The sequence below is a fragment of the Tubulanus polymorphus genome, chromosome 2, assembly GCF_964204645.1.
Source record: "Tubulanus polymorphus chromosome 2, tnTubPoly1.2, whole genome shotgun sequence".
Lineage (NCBI taxonomy): Eukaryota > Metazoa > Nemertea > Palaeonemertea > Tubulaniformes > Tubulanidae > Tubulanus > Tubulanus polymorphus.
This window is the reverse complement of record NC_134026.1, coordinates 10,465,902-10,485,298: the sequence shown is the minus strand read 5'-3', so window position 1 is coordinate 10,485,298 and position 19,397 is coordinate 10,465,902. Positions and strand designations below refer to the sequence as shown.

At 38.6% G+C, this 19,397-nt stretch overlaps 1 protein-coding gene across 1 annotated transcript in view; it reads left to right on the top strand.

Annotated features, from left to right (window-relative positions):
- Window positions 1-19,397, top strand: part of LOC141898899 (uncharacterized) — a 105,639-nt gene that overhangs the window by 85,078 nt on the left and 1,164 nt on the right. The window contains exons 3-5 of the mRNA XM_074785043.1: window positions 7,208-7,484; window positions 18,257-18,309; window positions 18,630-18,743. Coding sequence (XP_074641144.1) covers window positions 7,208-7,484; window positions 18,257-18,309; window positions 18,630-18,743 — 444 coding nt within the window. The remainder of the gene's footprint in view (window positions 1-7,207; window positions 7,485-18,256; window positions 18,310-18,629; window positions 18,744-19,397) is intronic.

Sequence of the window (19,397 nt, the reverse complement as noted above, 5' to 3'; positions counted from 1 at the left end):
GTTGTACACCTCATAAGGGGCCTACCTGAAATACTAAAATGAAAATAAGCCGATGGTTCACTCAAAAACGAGCTATTGTTTCCAACATCTTATTCTTGAAATGAAATTCATACTAATATTAGGCCTACACTTAGAGTAGTTGGTCACTAATCATTGGCATGAAGCTTTTATAATGGAGTACTGTGAAAAGCACCGGTAAGCTTGTTGTTGATTAGAACCTATAGAACTAGGCCTAGAGGCTCAACATCAACTTATCTTTACTGTTTATATTTACTGCTACAGTCTCATGAAGTCTCATGTAGTTGAAAGCGGTATCAGCATTCGAATATCAGACAAAATATTAAAGAAAATTATAGTTGTTTGCGGTACTGAGTGAGGACGGTACTGAGCCAGGACGTACTCGGCAGAGACAAAATTTTATAAACGCGTCTCTTTTAGATATAAAAAGAGATTGGACCATTTGGAGCATTTCACGTAAGAAAATGATGTAGGACATCTTTTACATCTTTGTCTCTTCGGATCAATGATGGGGAAATGATCATAGTTGTCCTTCTGTATGTCTGGATTGACTACTACAACTCTTTTTCTTGGTGGTGGGGTCGCTGCATTTCTGTCTTCATGTGACGGTCTACCACGCTTCTTGGCAACACCTGCGCAAGTAAGGGAATGGGCACACATAGCCTGGAATTTTCTCAAAGGCATGGTTTTCGTTCTGACATCAGCTTACTGCCCATGGTACCGACGATATAAGATCCATGAGTTGACCAATGCAATTGAAACAGTATGCCAAAAGATATACTGATACCATCGCCTGGATCGGATTCGATACTTGTGGAGTGAAGAACACATATTGAGGAGATCTATTCCTCCCATAAATCGGTTGTACTCGCTAACGATATGTGGACGAGGAATATTTTCATAACGTTTTTCTGTCTTGTTCCATCTGCGTGCATCTTGCATCGGGAGATGTCCAGCATAAGAAGAAACTAGACTCACCACACGATTATCTCACCATCGCAGACAGATTGTGTTAGTCTTTTCTTCAACCTTGTAAACGTAATGTCCACGACTTTCTTTTTTCATATCTTTGTCATCCATTAGACTACATCTAGTAACGCGGTTCATCCGGACGGTACCACTATACCAAATCTTGCGTTTTTTCAGCTTCTCAACCAATGGTACTGAACTAAAATAATTATCGGCAAACACTTTGTATCTGACTCTAGACTTTCACATAATTTAACAACCACTGCTGCAGACTGACCAAGGTCTGTACCTGAATTGTCACCAGCACCCTTGTAGAGATCAAAGTCGTGGATGAATCCGTCAACGCTACTTCTGCCCCATAATTTGAATCCCCACTTATGTGGCTTGTTAGGCATATACACGCGTAGAGAGGATCGACCTTTGAAGGCGATGATAATTTCATCCACGGACTGATGTTCGAGTGGTGGAACTTTCAGACAATTATCACGTAACGCCGCAAACCAGGGTCTCAATTTCCATAGCTTATCTGATTTGACTTCATCATCAACATGGTTGTCGCAGAAATGAAGGACGGAAAACAGCTTCATAAAACATGGCATTGTTTGACTGATTGATGCAAAATTAATTTCCCTTTCCCAATAGGAACGGAAGTTGGGCATTTTTGCGAGACCCATGTACAAATATAAACCAAGCATCTGCTCAAACTCTTGTGGCGTCATATTGACTGAACGGCCATTTTTTTCAACAGAATACCGATTTGTTTCATCTACTGCTGACTGCAACATTTCATCACTGACCATCACTTTAAAAAGTTTAAATGGCATAACTTCTGCACCACAGGCTGTCTCCACCAACTGTATCACATCTGCATTACCAAGGAACTCTATATTTTCTGGTGGATGGAAATTCTTTGCTTTCCACGAATATTGCGCCGTCGGAGTGAGTTGATTGTCTGGTAATTCTCGTAGAGGAATATTATCTTCATTATCCCATTTGCTCGGGGTCATTTGAATCACTTGTATCATCATCTTGATCATCAACGGTATCGGATTCTTCGTTGTATATTTCATCTTCGTTCTCACTGTCATCATGTAGATTATCTAAATCACTGTCATCTTCATTCACCATACCCAAAACATCATCTAATGTTAGCACACTAGGTCGCATTCTGCTGTTGTACTACTAAAGAAAGAATGTCCAAAATTGAATCAAGTTCGTCAAAACTGATTTTATTACAATAGATGCGATAGTAGAATGTCTTGAAATAAACAATCCATTTCAAAAATCAATCTATATTTTTGAAAATTGTTGACAGATATACCGACTGTATCATATCTGATACAACATGTTATGATTCACCTGTACTCAGTTGTAAATCGTTGCAATATACAATACATCATTTCCTAGTATTCTCCATACTTTTATTGATTGAAATAATGCTTAGATTTATATGTATGTGTGACTGAAAACTTTTGACTTTATCTTATGATCATTCAAGCAGACAGAAAGTTACCATTTTGGATTTAGCTCACAAATGACTAGATAGAGGGAAGCATGTATCTGTATCAGGAATGATACAACATATCTTATTCATAGATAGTTTTTTTGGCAAAATGGACGTATCATATATGATACTTGTGGTATCTTAGGGTTAAACGGTTTGGTAACCCCTGCTACGAGAATTACCACACCATGACATTCGGTAATGACCGGGACCGGGGTCATTTAATTTTGATAAAGACTCACCATCATATAAATTTAGGAAAGTCCATGTTAAGAATTTCGTTTCTTGTTCATTTTATCACAATTTCTCCACAAAAATGACAGTAAAGACAAGAATTAAACGTTTGGTAACCCCTGCTATGAGAATTAGCAGAACCAGTACCGGGGTAAGGGTGAAAAGCGGGGTTAAGCCCAAAGAGCGGGTACCGGGGATATCCTTCTCTTGTTGATGCTCTTGTGCGATTTTCATAACCTTCCCAGTATCGGATCCCCCCATTGTAGCCAAAACAAAGGCGCTGAGATTTGTTCTCAGTTTGGCGAAAACTGCAGCATAAAGGCCAGCGCCCTTATGCGATTCTTCCCTAGCAATAGAAGGGAGGTTCTCCAAGGTAGCCAAGAGGACGCACTGGTACCCTAGGCTTCTAATTTGTCCGAGCGCAGCATCCACACGTTCACGCGAGCCCCCTTGTTCCAAATAATCTAAGCGGTCCATCAGGCTTTTTAGACTTCCCGGCTTCAACAAAAACAACTAACTACGTTAACAATCACAGATAAAAGGTGACCGTGAAGACAATTATCGTTGAAATTCACGAGGTTGCATCTAATGCGGTTAGTAAATGTCATATGGAATCAGGCAGGCACCGGGATCCAATGATAAAGTACCACGGGAGTCCAAATAATACTTGATTCCCTGGAAACAGTAGGAAGAGTAATCGGGGGAAATTATTAATCAAGTGGATTTTAAGTTAATCAAAATTACATATGCTGTTAATGTAACCAGGGGACGGGTTTCCTTTTGCGCAAAAAATGGGGCACAATGCCAACTAGAGTTAACAGCTGGAATAGTATACTAAATGAGACCCACCTTGGGTGTATTTGGATATCCATTATTGGAAGGCAGACTAATCATACCTTTCCCTCGTTCCCACCGTTAGAATGGCCATCCGACTGCAAAATTGAATAAGCATATACGCAGATTATACAATGAAAACACCTAATGAAATTGTATAAGAAAAGATTGTTAACATTACCTCTTCGACCGTCTCTTCGTTCTTCAGTTTCTTTGATTTTCCAATATCCAGACAGGAAGTTCCCCATTTGAGGACCATCACCATATCTACGATTGAGCTAAGAAAAGATAAGGAAACCACCAGATTATATATAGTTGACCATTATCTGTTTAACAGATAAGATTAATCAAGTTTGCAAAATCAAGTTTGTTATTGCATTAAAACATGAATCAATGTTGTCACATCATATTGAGGACACGTAAGATGATGTATTTATTACCTGGGTGTTATCTATCTAACAGATCATGGCCTCTGGGGGCCTGAATTACGATTGCTTGAAACACACTGTGGTGGAGAACTCTTTTATTTTGGAGAGTAACATCTTTTCTCCGCCATCTGTGATAACTCGCATGCTTTTTTAGCCTGTAATTGACATAATTATTCCTTCAATTTCGCAGTCTTTAAACTTTTCTGGCTCCTTCGCCGGTATTCTTGCCAGAGGAACAGAGAGAGATGACGTGTCTCTAACTGCCTCAATCAGTGGAAACAGATTCCGACCAGCGAAGGGTATGTTTCTTCCTGAGGAACGCCATTCTGAAGTATGAATACTGCAAGTGGGACCGAGTTAAAAGGAATAAATGAGCCAATGGGCTACCGGCATTCTATCAATCCAGGAATCACCTGGGGCATTGAAATAATGTGTAAAATTATAATGGGTGGAGTAGTATGCGTGACAATGGTGGATTGTCGCGCATGAGTACAGCCAGGGCGTAAGCATTGATGCGTGAGCAATGACCAGCATATGAGAACTGTCGGAGTGGCAAAAGAAGGAAAAAACTAAATTAGGTTGTAGAATTCCAATTTACGTTATAAAACCAATTACAAAACTTAGTACGGTTGAATCCATCCCAAAAATTCCAAATGCTCTGTTGCGAAAAAAGAACAGTGAAATATTATATTACTGACAGTAGCGAAAACTGAAAACCACTCCAACTCAAATTATATTCCTTTTCGTTCTGGACTGAAACCAGCAATCAAAATATACTGGACTGAATGAACCCAGCGATTGAAATATCTTGGACTGAAACCAGTGATTAAACTATCTTGGACTGAAACAAGCGATTTGAATATCCTGGACTGAAAGCAGCAATGAAAGAAAGCCTGGACTGAAACCAGCGCATGGGAGGGATCAACTGCTTAAGGCAACTTAAGGTTACCGCTTTGTTATTGCTCATACTCTGGGTGTGTCTGGATTTGGGGACATGACAGTTAATGGAGGCTCCGTTTGAACCTCTTTCTGTCCTATCCATTTTGAATTTGGCGATAAAGAGGATATTCTTGGTATTTTTATTATTCTTAGCTTATATAGCCCATCCTTCTGAAACCCACTTTAGGGCCGTGCATAAAGTATGTACGCATGTAGGAGGTGAGGGGAGAGCTCAAAAACGTAAAGGGGAGGGGAGGGGTGAGCTCAAAGCGTACATACTGTTCCAAGGTAGAGGGCTAATGTTGATAATACGTAATTTGTATACGAAACACAATGAGTTATTTTTTTACGCCTTATAAAACGTTACCATTATGAAACCTAAACAATGTTAACCATTCAGCGTCATTTTACAAACAACAACCGTAAATTGATGTGCAAAACGTCACAGGTCTATGTGTACACATATAAGCTATTTGGCAAAACATTATTGATAAAGATGTAGAAAGGCTTCCTGTGATTATATAATGAGCTCTACTTGAATGTCGAATTGTTATATTGCATTGAATATCAGTAGCAGACAAATTATAATAGTAAAGGATGTATGACTATATCAGAAGCAGCAGGCATAAATAGAAATGATAAAGTAAATCGGATTATTCGATCAAAATGGTGGATGTATACACGATTTGGAAGTCTGATATAAAAGTAAGATCCTGACATGGGGATGCTGGTGGAATGACAAAGCTATCTACGATCTGTGTAGGGCAGGCGTGAATTTCAGTCATGATGAAGCAGACATCAGAAGAGCTCTTTCCTCAATCATGGAGGCAATGAAGTTGCAGACCAGCTTACAGGCAAAAGTGAATGAAGTCGGTCACAAGTTATCAATTAATGACAATTTTCAATAAAAAAATTAAACCACTACTACAGTCGAAGACCTGTATCACTTATCACCCAATCGCCAAATCTCATAATTCCCCAAATTCCTTAAAACTTCGATTTCAAATTTGCAATTCCACATTAGCTTAACCCAAAAATTCTACATTTTTTTCGCAGGCTTCAAATAATTTATTAAGAATCATTTCTTGTGTACAAATATCCCCTATATTTATTGGGATTTCCGGGGAATTCCCCACTCTGTCTTTCACTTCGTCAATACGTACATCGCCGTCAGAGCTCCGATGAATACTGGTGAATTTTGCCTATTTTAAACGATGGATCCTGAAAAATTCACTTTTACAGGGAGGGGGTCAATCATGAAGTACGTACGCAAGGGGGGGGTATACGAAAACGTACAGTGCCGAACATGGGGTTGGGGGTTGAAAATACTGGGAAAAGCATACGTACTTCATGTACGGCCCCTTTTGGTTTGACAAGGCCATATTGTATTCGGGGGGCAAAGGAACCTGTCATGCTTTTTTTGGCTAAGAATCAACGGCCAGGCTCAGTCAGTCAGCTGTGAATGGAGAAGCCCAGGGAGTGGAATGGGGACTTCCAGACTGGACCTTGTCACTCCAGTGCAGGCTTACGTTATTTGGATCATTCTTTGCCCCGAGAGAGGTTCAAGCGAGCAATTATTTAAACCCATTTCTACATTAGATCTCCTTAAGAGTGATATTTCTCTGTGGCCTGCTGGGTCTTGTTGATAAAGGACATATTATTGATGGCAAATTTTGTGTTTGTGTTGGAAAGAGTTGGTTTCTCAGCAGGTGAGGTCTATGGCCATCTCCAATGTTGCTTTTTCGGGCAGCCACTGGAGGTGTGTTGGGCTGCCGTTTAGAGTGCACCATTGACATATCTTTTTATTTGCGAGGTGTTTCAAGTTAGCCGGTGTCATTGGCTTCAATGGGACCTGGTGTTATAGCTCAAGGAGTCTTGTCTTTTAGATTTTACTCTACTCTCTACCTATATATACACTTAACTGTTAAATCATGTTGAATAGATGTCTGAAGCTAGAAAGAAGAAATCTTTCCGAAATATCAGGATTTGTTCATCGAATCATTACATTGTGGGATTGTTATTTACAGTAGACTCCACTCAAGTCGGATCCAATCAACTTGGTCAATGGATAATGGTTAGACTGAGATATTTTTTAAAATATTTTTTTTTGACATTGTATATAAAAAACATACTTTTAACATTCAACTCGAATATCACTCAAGTCTTACACATTTTTGCGGTCCCATAGGATCTGACTTGAGCAAAGTCTACTGTACACTTCATAGAGCACGAGTAGATTTCAACATTTACGTAGATATGTAACCTTCTGTAATTCATCTAGGTTGATGGTAATGTAGTTGGTCATGAGAAGCTGAAATATTTTGAATTGACAAGTGTAAATCACAGTTTTTCACAAGTCCAACAAGAAGCTAATCCACCACAAAGTCTCAATAAGCAATGCACCGCTTCTTCGCTGAATGGGTTATTTCTTGAAGACTATTGCACAAACGAAAATATCTTACTGCAAGGAGTCCCTGTAGCAGTGCCGGCGGTTCCTCATCAACCCATACCACTTAGTATTATTGATCCTTGTACCTCAACAAATAATTCGAAGAAAGGTATGGTAAACATTTTAATTCGAAACATAAGCACATATAGCTGTGAAGCACAAAACCCTTCCAAGCTGCAGGTTACACAGTTGGCAATACTGGGGTCGATAGGTTTCTCATCGTATAGATGAAATGAAATTGAAGCCGTGTTATGTGGATGGCACACAATAAAGCACCACCATTTTTTAATTATGTGGGAGACTTTGAATACCCCTCACGAGAACAGGAATTTTTCTAGGTGTAGCCGACATTATTTTCTGTTGTTTGGAAGGAATAGATTCTTGTTAGGGTTTTCTGTTGCTTCACCGAAAACCCTATTGAAATTCGCGTGATTTTTAGGGTTTTCTGTTACATCACAGAAAACCCTATTGAGATTCGCGTGTTTCTTATTATTATTATTATTATTATTTTTTCCACACTTTTTTTGTCAAAAGTACATAGGCTTTTTTACATTACCGCTGTTGCCGATACAATCCGTCTGATATCATTCAGCTCACTTCAATCTACAAATACTCCGTGCGAATTTTGAAGAATCAACGTTACAAAAGCACTGTCGGGCCGTAAACATCGAAAATTGAGCCCCATTCAAAGAGCCGACATGTTTTTAGGCCAGCCGTAGGCTGAGCCTATTACTATACAAATGGAGCGAATTTAAATGACATGGTTTCCACACAAAAGGCTCTTTTGCTTGCCAAGTGAGGGCATATTCGAACAAATCACGTATTTAAGCGTAATCCATTCTCGGAATCGTAGCGAGCAGAATTTTGAAATAGGGTCTCATAAAAATGTTTTCTGCATTTTTCACGAAAGTTAAATCGGGAAAATTTCAATTTTTATCAGCCAATCAGGAAGTTGTGTCTTCCCTGTGATTGGTTTATCTGAAAATATCAGCAGCTGTTCACGTGAATTATCGCGATTTCATTACTGGCGCTTTTGCGCATGACGTCATGTATCAACACGCGACAATACTTCCGCGTTCGCTACGTGTTCGCTGATTGGCCCATTTACTGGGAAATTCCACAGAAGCCTAATGTGGTTTGTTACAAGCGCTGTGATTGGCCCGACCCGATTCTGGCATGGCTTTAGCTTAGTGGGTTCGAATCCCTTGACGGGTGAAGATGATGGATCCTATCAATATCTATTGAAACAAATAAGTTTCCCGGTTGGGCAGCCGCGGATATCTACCGGAAGTGTTCCGGTTCGATATTTCGAGGTTTCTTTGAATTTTGGAGTGATATTGAAATCCGGTAAATACCAGCGGTAGATTGTGAAAACCCATCGCATGATATTTGTATTACTTAATCAAGCGTCGGGGCCGCGCCAGGAGTTTTCGTGATTCAAGTAGCGCAATAGCCTACTTCTTCGTGTTCGTCCACCTCAATTTTCACTCCGCCGATCTCTGACACGGCTCTGTCCCCGTCGGCGCTGTGATTGCACTTTCGTACCACCAAAATTTTTTATTTCTATATCAGGGAGGTCTGGAGAATAAAAAAGTCAAAATTTGGATATCACATAGGCCTGATTTCATCAAATAAGTCGACCATGGTCGTTACGTTTCCGAACTTATTACCACCTAAAACCGTCTGAACAATTTTGTCACAACCAACATTTCGTTTACAGAAATCAGGTGTTCACGTGAATCCGCGGTATCGTCTACTGTTTTACTTCCGGGTTTTATTTTAAGATTTAAAATTGTATTTCAAGATCGATTTCTATGAAATCTTTAGTTGATTTGGTGTTTGGGAGGAATTTTTATTTGCTCTACAGAAAATTCATCCTTGACAATTGCGCAAGGTTCGCGAAAAAAAGGTTTTACCAAATCGGGTGTATGACCTTGATATGCTAATTAGCCATGTGCCCGAATTGCAAATTCAATCAAATTTTATTCTGCCAAAAAATGTTAAATACAATTCGCTTTCCGAGAGTTAATGGTATGCTGCATGGAACTAAGTTGTTTTGAGATGGGTCTTGAAGCTATTGAGGTCGAGAGATAACCATCTAGATAGTTCGTGAGAGTTCCAAAGTTTTGAAGACGCTTCAAGGTAATGTCTTGATATTTGTTTTATACGTGTATCTACCCTAGACACATCTTCAGGCCAAAAACTGGCCCTGTCAGATTCAAGATGGCCGACTGGCAGCCATTGTTGTTCGCCAAAATCAGCACTTTTTACACATTTTTGAAGTTTTCGAGGGAAATTTTGAAGACACTTTTATCAATAACCTTGATCATTCGTATATATTTGTATCCCCCGAGGGCCCATCGGCATGAGAAAAATTGAGTCGATCGGACTCAAGATGGCCGTATGGTGACCTTTTTTGTTCCCAAAAATGTCAATTTTGGCCTGAATTCTGAGTACTGTAGCTTTCTAATGGTGCGCCATGTTTCATTGCAATTTGTAATGGGTATTCTTTGGAAAGGGATCTTTCATATCCGAGAGGGTATTTTTGACCAGGCAATTATGACGCACTTGGCAGCCATCTTGGGGTCATCAGTACTCATTCGTAGGTGGAAAAAAAGTTTTTCCACATCATAATTGATACTTAAGCATATTTTGCTACTATAATCAATTGGAAAGTTGTAGCTCATGACATGTTCTATGATCGAGGTGAGTTTCAAGCTCATTGGTTTTTTTATGGCCACCAGGGGGCGTTGAACAATACAATAACTTAGTATTTCTATATTACATTCGTTCCTGCTGTCTGTGTTAACACACGATTTTACTATGTAAATGATATTGAGCAGGGAGTGTATATTGATAAATATAACCCACAGATTACATCATTTATAAAAAGCAAATCTGACAGGCTGGCCATTGTGCCCCTTGGGGCTCTTTTTCTAAGTCGTCTTTCCGAAATCTACCGCACGTTTCTTGTCACGTCGATTATCAATTCAAGCATAAATTAACAAATTTATTACCCAAAGATTGCATATTCTGTCGCGGTTTTTAAAAACTAATTTTAACAATAGCCCAATTTCCTCATCAAATCATATTACCGATACACATAACAGGAAATTTACTACTTGAGATTTTAAAAGCACTGTCGAGCCGTAAACATCGACAAAACGACGTGTGTCACTACATCGTCGTTCCGGGGATCAGCTGCGAGTTTCTCCTCATCATGAGAATTTATAACTACCAGTGATTTGGCTGCGGGCGTCAAGCAGTTAGTTTAGCAATACCTATTTTTCTTTACCAAATTAACCGTGTATTTACTAAGATAAATCATAAGTGTACCGGGGAGTCGTAGGCCTAAACTAAACACGCCGAAGAGATATAGCGGAGAAAAGCTGTTATGTCGACGAGGTATCAAAATAAAAAAATATATTACTTTATTTGGCCGCAGGCTTCAACCTCTATATCAATACCATCAATACTCTATATTTCCTACAGTACATACCGATCATTGTCAAATCCACAAGGTATTTACTAAATACAAGTATATAACACACTCCTATCCGTATGCTGGACTCACACTTGACATTCGGAGTAAGCGTTCGCTGTGGGGGAAAGGAGATCGTTCGTTGTGTCGCTTGAAGTGTTTATCGAGTTTTACGCGACCTTAAGGCTTTAGTATGGTGGCTGATAAGATAAAAAAACACGAATATGCAAATGAGGGCGACAACTAAAATAACGCGAGAAAATGATTTTGATTTTGTCGCCCGCGACAATTCATTATTTTGGTTTTGTCACACGCGACAATTCAATATTTTGGTTTTATCGCCCGCGACAATTCATTATTTTGGTTTTGTCGCCCGCGATAATTCATTATTTTGGTTTTATCGCCCGCAACAATTCAATATTTTGGTTTTGTCGCCCGCGATAATTAATTATTTTGGTTTTATCGCCCACGACAATTCATTATTTTGGTTTTGTCGCCCGAGACAATTCATTATTTTGGTTTTATCACCCGCGACAATTCATTATTTTGGTTTTATCGCCCGCGACAATTCATTATTTTGGTTTTGTCGCCCGCGACAATTCACCATTTTGGTTTTGTCGCCTGGACAATTCACCATTTTGGTTTTGTCGCCCGCGACAATTCATTATTTGGTTTTGTCTCCCCGACAATTCTTTTTTTGGTTTTTTTTGTCGCCCGCGACAATTCATTAGTTTGGTTTTGTCGCCCGCGACAATTCAATATTTTGGTTTTATCGCCCACGACAATTCATTACTTTGGTTTTATCTCCAGCGACAATTCATTATTTTGGTTTTGACGCCCGTGACAATTCATTATTTTGGTTTTATATTTTGTTTTTGTCGCCCGCGACAATTTTTTTTTTTTGGTTTTGTCGCCCGCGACAATTCAATATTTTGGTGTTATCGCCCGCGACAATTCAATATTTTGGTTTTATCGCCCGCGATAATTCATTATTTTGGTTTTATCGCCTGCGACAATTCAATATTTTGTTTTTATCGCCCGCGACAATTCATTATTGTGGTTTTGTCGCCCGAGACCATTCAATATTTTGGTTTTATCGCCCGCGACAATTCATTATTTTGGTTTTGTCGCCCGAGACCATTCATTATTTTGGTTTTATCGCCCGAGACAATTCATTATTTATGTTTTGTCGCCCGCGAGAATTCATTATTTTGGTTTTGTCGCACCTGACAATTCAATATTTTGTTTTTGTCGCCCGCGACAATTCATTAGTTTGGTTTTATCGCCCGCGACAATTCAATATTTTTGTTTTATCGCCCGCGACAATTCAATATTTTTGTTTTATTACCTGAGACAATTCATTAGTTTGGTTTTGTCGCCCGCGACAATTCTTTTTCAGTCCACTTGGGACTTTAGTCCAAGCGGGCTATTGCGTTAACTTTTCGTCCGTCCGTCCGTCCATAGACGGAATCCAGTTATTTTGGGAAGTTTTGAAGACGCTTCAAGGTAATGTCTTGATATTTAGTTTATACATGTATCTACCCTAGACACATCGTCAGCCCAAAAACTGGCCCCGTCAGATTCAAGATGGCCGACTGGCAGCCATTGCTGTTTGCCAAAATCAGCACTTTTTAAACATTTTCGAAGTTTTCGTTGGAATTTTGAAGACGCTTTGATCAATTACCTTGATCTTTCGTTTTTATTTGAATCTACCAAAGGCCCATCAGCATAAGAAAATTGGGTCGATCTGACTCAAGATGGCCGTCCTATGACCTTTTTAGTGCCCAAAAATGTCAATTTTGGCCAGAATTCTAGGTCACGAAGCTTCCTACTGGTTTGCCATTTCTCATTGCAATTGCTGATGGTTATTCTTTAGAGAGGGATATTTTATACCTGGGACAGGTATTTTTGATCAGCCAATTATGACGCAATTGGCGGCCATCTTGGTGTCATCAGTACTCATTCGTAGGTGGGAAAAAATTTTTCCACATTAAATTGATACCTAAGCACATTGTGTTACTATATTCGATTGGAAAGTTGTAGCCCATAACGTGTTCTATGATTTAAGTGAGTTTCAAGGTCATTTGTTTTTGTATGTGGCCATCAGGGGGTTGTTGAATAATACAATCACTTAGTATTGCTATATTATATTTGTACCAAGGCATATTTTGATACCATGATCAATTGCAAAGTTGTAGTTCATGCCATCCTCTATGATTGTGGTGAGTTTTTAAGGACATTAGTTATTCCATATAGTCACCAGGGGGCGTTGAATAGTAGAAAAGCTTAGATTTTCCTTATTAGATTGGTACCTAGGCATAGTTTGTTACCATGATCCATTGCAAAGTTGTAGCTCATGACATCGTCTATGATTGTGGTGAGTTTTTAAGGACATTAGTTATTCCATATAGTCACCAGGGGGCGTTGAATAGTAGAATGGCTTAGTATTTCCTTATTAGATTGGTACCTAGGCATATTTTGTTACTCTGATCAATTGGAAAGTTGTATTTCATGACATGTACTACGATTGTGGTGAGTTTTAAGGTCATTGGGTTTTGCATATGGTCACCAGGGGGCGTTGAATAGTAGAATAACTTAGTATTTCCATATTAAATTGGTAACGAGGCATATTTTGTTATCACAATCGATTACAAAATCATAGCTTCTCACATGTTCTATGATTGTGGTGGGTTTCAAGGTCATGGGTTTTTGTATATGGTCACTAGAGGGCGTTATGTATTGAAATTGTTAGATTTTTGAGCATTTGAAACCACTTCCCAAGTGAGCATGGTGTCGCTGGACCCCTAATTTGGTTTTGTCGCCCGCGACAATTTATTATTTTGGTTTTGTCGCACGCAACAATTCAATATTTTGTTTTTGTCGTCCGCGACAATTCATTATTGTGGTTTTATCGCCCGCGACAATTCAATATTTTGGTTTTAACGCCCGCGACAATTCATTATTTTGGTTTTATCGCCTGCGACAATTCATTATTTTTGTTTTGTCGCCCGTGACAGTTCAATATTTTGGTTTTGTCGCCCGTGGTTTTGTCGGAACATTAAGTTTTTTTTGGTCGAACAGTGTGTTAAGGTCGTTTTGGAAATTTACTCGGTCTGGTATATTGTGGATTACTGTGTATGTCATTTGTCAGGACATTAAACAGAAGATGACTTAGGATACTACCTTGCGTGACTCCACTAGCTAGACCGTCTCATTCCAAGATGAGGCGTTCCGTTGATTTCGGTTACAAGTTTCCGTTCAGAGATAACTGCTGAGCCATTTGGGCAACCTATCATTGATACTGTTTCCTAATAGCCTGTTTAGTAATGGCTGATGTTGTGCCTTGGTTTTATCGCCCGCGACAATTCATTATTTTGGTTTTGTCGCCCGAGACAATTCATTATTTTGGTTTTATCACCCGCGACAATTCATTATTTTGGTTTTATCGCCCGCGACAATTCATTATTTTGGTTTGTGCAGAAAACCCGTTATCGCTGCTTTGCAGCTATTTTTTTTTTTTTCCCCTTTTCCACACAGTTTTTGTTAAAAGTGTAAAGGCTTCCTTACCTTACCGCTGTCGCCGACACAATCCGCATGATATCCTTCAGCTCACTTCAATCTCCAGATACTGCATGGGAATTTTGATAAATCCACGTTATAAAGGCACTGTCGAGCCGTAAACATTGGAAATTTGGCTCCGTTCAATTAGTAGCCATGTTGTGTTTTCTTTCCGAAATTTCTCTCTTCTTTATGAGGAAGAGCTATCGAATTATTCCCACTCTTCTCCACAATCAATTTCGAAGTCAATTTTATAAATTTATTGCTCAGCGGGTCAGAGTCCAAGAGTTTACGAGTCCGGCGTTCGCGTGTCTGACAGGTTTACGGGCATTTGTTTGTTACCTCTTTAATATTTTTGATTTCTTGTTATTCCGGTTATTTCATTTAAGTATATTGCTGATCAGTTCATGTAACCAAAAGCGTCAATAAACAGATTTTTTATTGATCAAGTTTAAATCGAGGTCGTTGAGTCGCGGGGGCTGCTAGAATTACGTTCGTCTCAGAGAGAAAACAAACGACAGAAAAGTATCAGGTGATTATCGATAGCCTACTACGGTACACACAGTTGACAAACAGTGTTAGGCCTGTGCCGGTTGGTGCGTACTGGGAATAAATATACTGGTTGGTCAGTTGGTTCGGTTGTGAAGTGTGGAAGCTAAGAAAGCCTACCGCAGTACCGGTATTTATTTGTCTATAGGCCTATTATATAGTAGCCAATACCAGTAAGTACGTAGTTGTTACTCGTACGTGACTGTATGGTGATCTCCACAGGTTTACCGTACGTGAGTTCCCTACTAACGCCGTACGTGAGTTCCTAGTAGCCAATACCATTTTTAAGTACGAAGTTGTTTCCCGTACGTGCCAGTGACTGTACGGTGATATCCACAGGTTAACCGTACGTGAGTTCCCTAAAAAGGCCGTTAGTGAGTTCCTATAATCTGCAAACGTGCATGCGTGAAAGAATAGAGTTTGGGTTAGGTGAGGCTAGGCTATTTGTAAATCAAATTTCATCCACCCTGCAGTTACGTTCTGTGGCACAGTGGGTAAATCACTGGACTACAACTGGATTTTTTTTTTCGTTTGGTTTCGAATCCCAATATTGCAAGTCTGAGTGTCAACGTACTCACATATGGCTAACCTGTAGAAATCACCGTACAGTCACGTACAGGTAACAACAGCGTTTTAAGTACCGGGTATTAAGTGAGTACGACAAGCCTACCATGCCTATGTACTACAAACACAACTTTTACCCTCTCGTCGGCCCTACAGTGATGTTACTATAACTGGTGCAATTATAACATGGATAGGATTTGGCCAGGACTAGCCTAAAGTCTAATTCAGACTATGTACTAATTCACTCGATAGGCCTATTTTTAAAACAGGGATCATTCATTTATTACGTACGCATAAAATTTGATTATTTCAACCCCCTCTCCCTCTGTACGCAAAATCTGCCATTTTTTCATGTACATTAAGCATTACAGTACGTAATTGCCCTGACCCCTCCTCCCTCCCCTAATGCGTACGTAATAAATGAATGATCCCACAATACAGTGAAGTATTCACACGCAGAAAGGCTAATTGATTTGAGCCATGTGATTAAATTTGGCCAGGCCTTCTCTGACCTGCTGACATTAATAGTCAATGTGGTCACGGCTTGTATACCAGATATCATTGTAGGCCTGTACATTTTGCTGTTCGTAGGTTTGGTATACCGATTTCTCCATTCTTGACTGATAAATGTACAGTACAGCGTACGCATTATACAATTGTTCCAATGGGAATAGGGCCTATTGATTGGGCTTATTATTTCCTGCTTTAGAATTGTATGGAACCAGGAACGTTGAGCGAAGAGAGCAAAAGAGGAACACTTGCGTTTAGTAAGATGACTATCGAGTGTACTGATTTATTTACTGAGACGGATATACAGATGGTTGATTACAATATAGATAGATCATTAACAGAGTTCAAGTATAGGATAGATACATACAATTCCTGACAAGAATACTGAAATAAGCCCAACATTCATTCAAATATCCAACATCGGTGAAAGTTTGATTACTGTATACATGTACTGTAGGTTTTCATGTTGTATGAATATTTTGCAGTTCAAATGGGTATGATGCTGATTCCAATGTCAAACGCATGAAGTTAGATGGACAGTCAACACCAAGATATCTCTCTTCGACCGATGTTGCACCATAGAAGATCTGATTCTTTCAACTCAAGGAAAGTGATTCAACACGATCGACATAACACTGGAATAGGTTTGCAGTAACTAACGGTTCATTTCATTTAGTCCTATGTACTTTAGCCAATTTGGATTTGATTGTCATTGAAACTCTGGAACAAAAGACAAGTTGAAAAAACACAAGTTATGCTTGATTCTCATGTTCAAATTTAATTCAAATTCAAATTTATTTTATTAAGATTAAGACAGAACAAATATTATTACAGAATTTCCAAAAAGGCAATGAATTTCTATAACTAAATGAACATTATTTTTCTAATAACTCAGATTAAGAGTGACTTTCCCCTTTATTAGGAAACACAAGCAACTAGTGGAATGGGTTTGATTTACACACATGTTGCAGGTATCAATTGTTTATCACTATAGAATTTGTAATCCATAAAAGCCAAAATCAACATCAGCCGGAAACCCAGACCAGATCAATTCATAATTTATTGATTGAATCTACACTACAATATATGTATTTATTCAAATATTTCAATAAAAACATTAACTTCTTAAATCTATTCTAAATCATAATACGTTCTTATCTGTAAATTCATTCAATCTATCGACTCAGCAGGTGCTTAAGATGAGTTCTTAATAGGACAGATTCATTTTTAAGCATGGTGATAATACAGTATCATGATGTTTGAATGCCAAAATAAATGCCTGGTCAAATAAATTAATATTTGTTGATTGTACGTCCGCGTATGTTCGGTTTCAAAGCTGATCATATTTGACATTTACACAGTGGTAGCATATTAGGTTCGAATCTGTCAATGCATTTTATTCTATGTATCGATATTTCAATTTACTACAATTCCCATCTTTCTGAATGGCTTTGCAGAAAACCCGTCATCGCTGCTTAGCAGCTATATTTGAATTTAATTTTCCAAATCTTAGTTCATAGGCATGTTTATTGTAGAATTAAATCAAGTGTTGCGATCTATTCATGGTGGCAAGAACATGCCACCATTCACCACAATGGCAGACCATTCAGTCCAGACAATTATATGTATACTGTGTTTAACAACACAGTGACTTAATAGCAATGAATTATTTAAAAAAATGGTCTTTTCAATTTGTTGGTGAGTATGAATACCTTCTAACACAGTCATTGGCATTTATATGACAGTGGCATTTATTAAGTCACTATGCCTTAAAAAATCACGGCATGATTTTGTTACTTGGAATCCATATTGAATTGAATTGTTCGAATTGTAGTTGGTATAATTATGTGCTGTCATCTATCTTTGGTGGCAAGAGATGACACCATGATTCGCCGCAATGATGGGCCATCCGTGCGGTCAAATATACAACGTTTAACACAGCCCAGCAACTTTATAACAATCAAATTGAACAATTTTAGTCTGAGTGTTATTAGATAGTTTTGCATAGCCTTCGCGTATACACTCGGTGGACTGTGTGGAAAGGTTGTATGAACCGGATGAAGTGTTTAAAATTTCAGCATAAATTGCAAAATTCACTTCAGAGAAAATTTATTGATCCCGCAAGATTTGTGGCACTTTATTCTGTTCGATTAACGTACCAGTAGTCAAAATTATTTCATGCTTTGAGTAATTTTCTTGTATGTTCATTTCTACTACAGAAAATGATCCATGCAAAACGATTCAGTCAGAAAACATAACAGTAGTGCGCATTGTAAGTATGAAGAACTCAAGCTGTAGAAGCTAATGGATCCAACCCTACCAGATTAATTGCATTAGTCCTAAATGAGCTCGATTATTTTGGATTTGTTGGGTATGTTCAATCTAATCACAGTTGAATCGATGGTCAACTTGATAAAACACTCAAATCAGTGAATTATATTGAAATTCCCTGATTCTCAGCTATAAATAGTCCAACACTTAAGAATTATAAGGCCAAATTTGCTGTATATCCCAAACACAATCATCAAGAAAGATTGAATGTTAAGATCAGAAAAATCGTGATAGATCCATTTTTCTCCATCTCTTCTACAGGATGATGATAATGCTCCATTGTACGTTAATGCAAAACAGTATCATCGTATTTTAAAGCGACGGGAAGCGCGAGCAAAACTGGAAGCCTCTGGACGGTTACCAAAATATAGACAGGTAGGTTGTGATTACATATGATCAGGCTCATTATCTACGTCTAGTCAACACAAAAAACTTGTCTCGAGTAAAAGCGTCCCATTGAGGCCTTAAAAGTTGCAGCATCATTTTGTTTCTGTGTACATTGAAGAATGTATACAAGTGGGAATAGTGTCTCAGGACCCATAGTTTAGGATGTTTTCCTGACCATTCAGGACGAAAACTTCTTCCCACTGTCTGAGTTTATTATAAGAGTGAACTGTAGAGATAGGAAATAGGAAGAAGAAATCTTTCTGCAATGTCAGGAACAGATAATCAATAGTAACAGTGGAACCTCGTTACAACGAACTCGGATACAACGATTCATCGGATATAATAAATATAGAATTTTGTCCCAAGTAAGAAAATTTGATTAATTTCATACTGGATATAACGGGTCTTGCTAAAGTGCAAAACGACGAAATTATGAAATATGAAACGAAATATGAAGCGAAATTACGAATCTACGAAATAACGAAAAGCGAAACGAAATTACAAAATGTTGATTTTTTTTGTGAGTAGTGCTAAGTACGAAACAAGATACGAAGAAATGGTCATATTTCCAACACGACCACTATAGTCGAAGCTCATAACGCCACGGGATTGTCAAACTTTGATATGATGAATATGCATCGG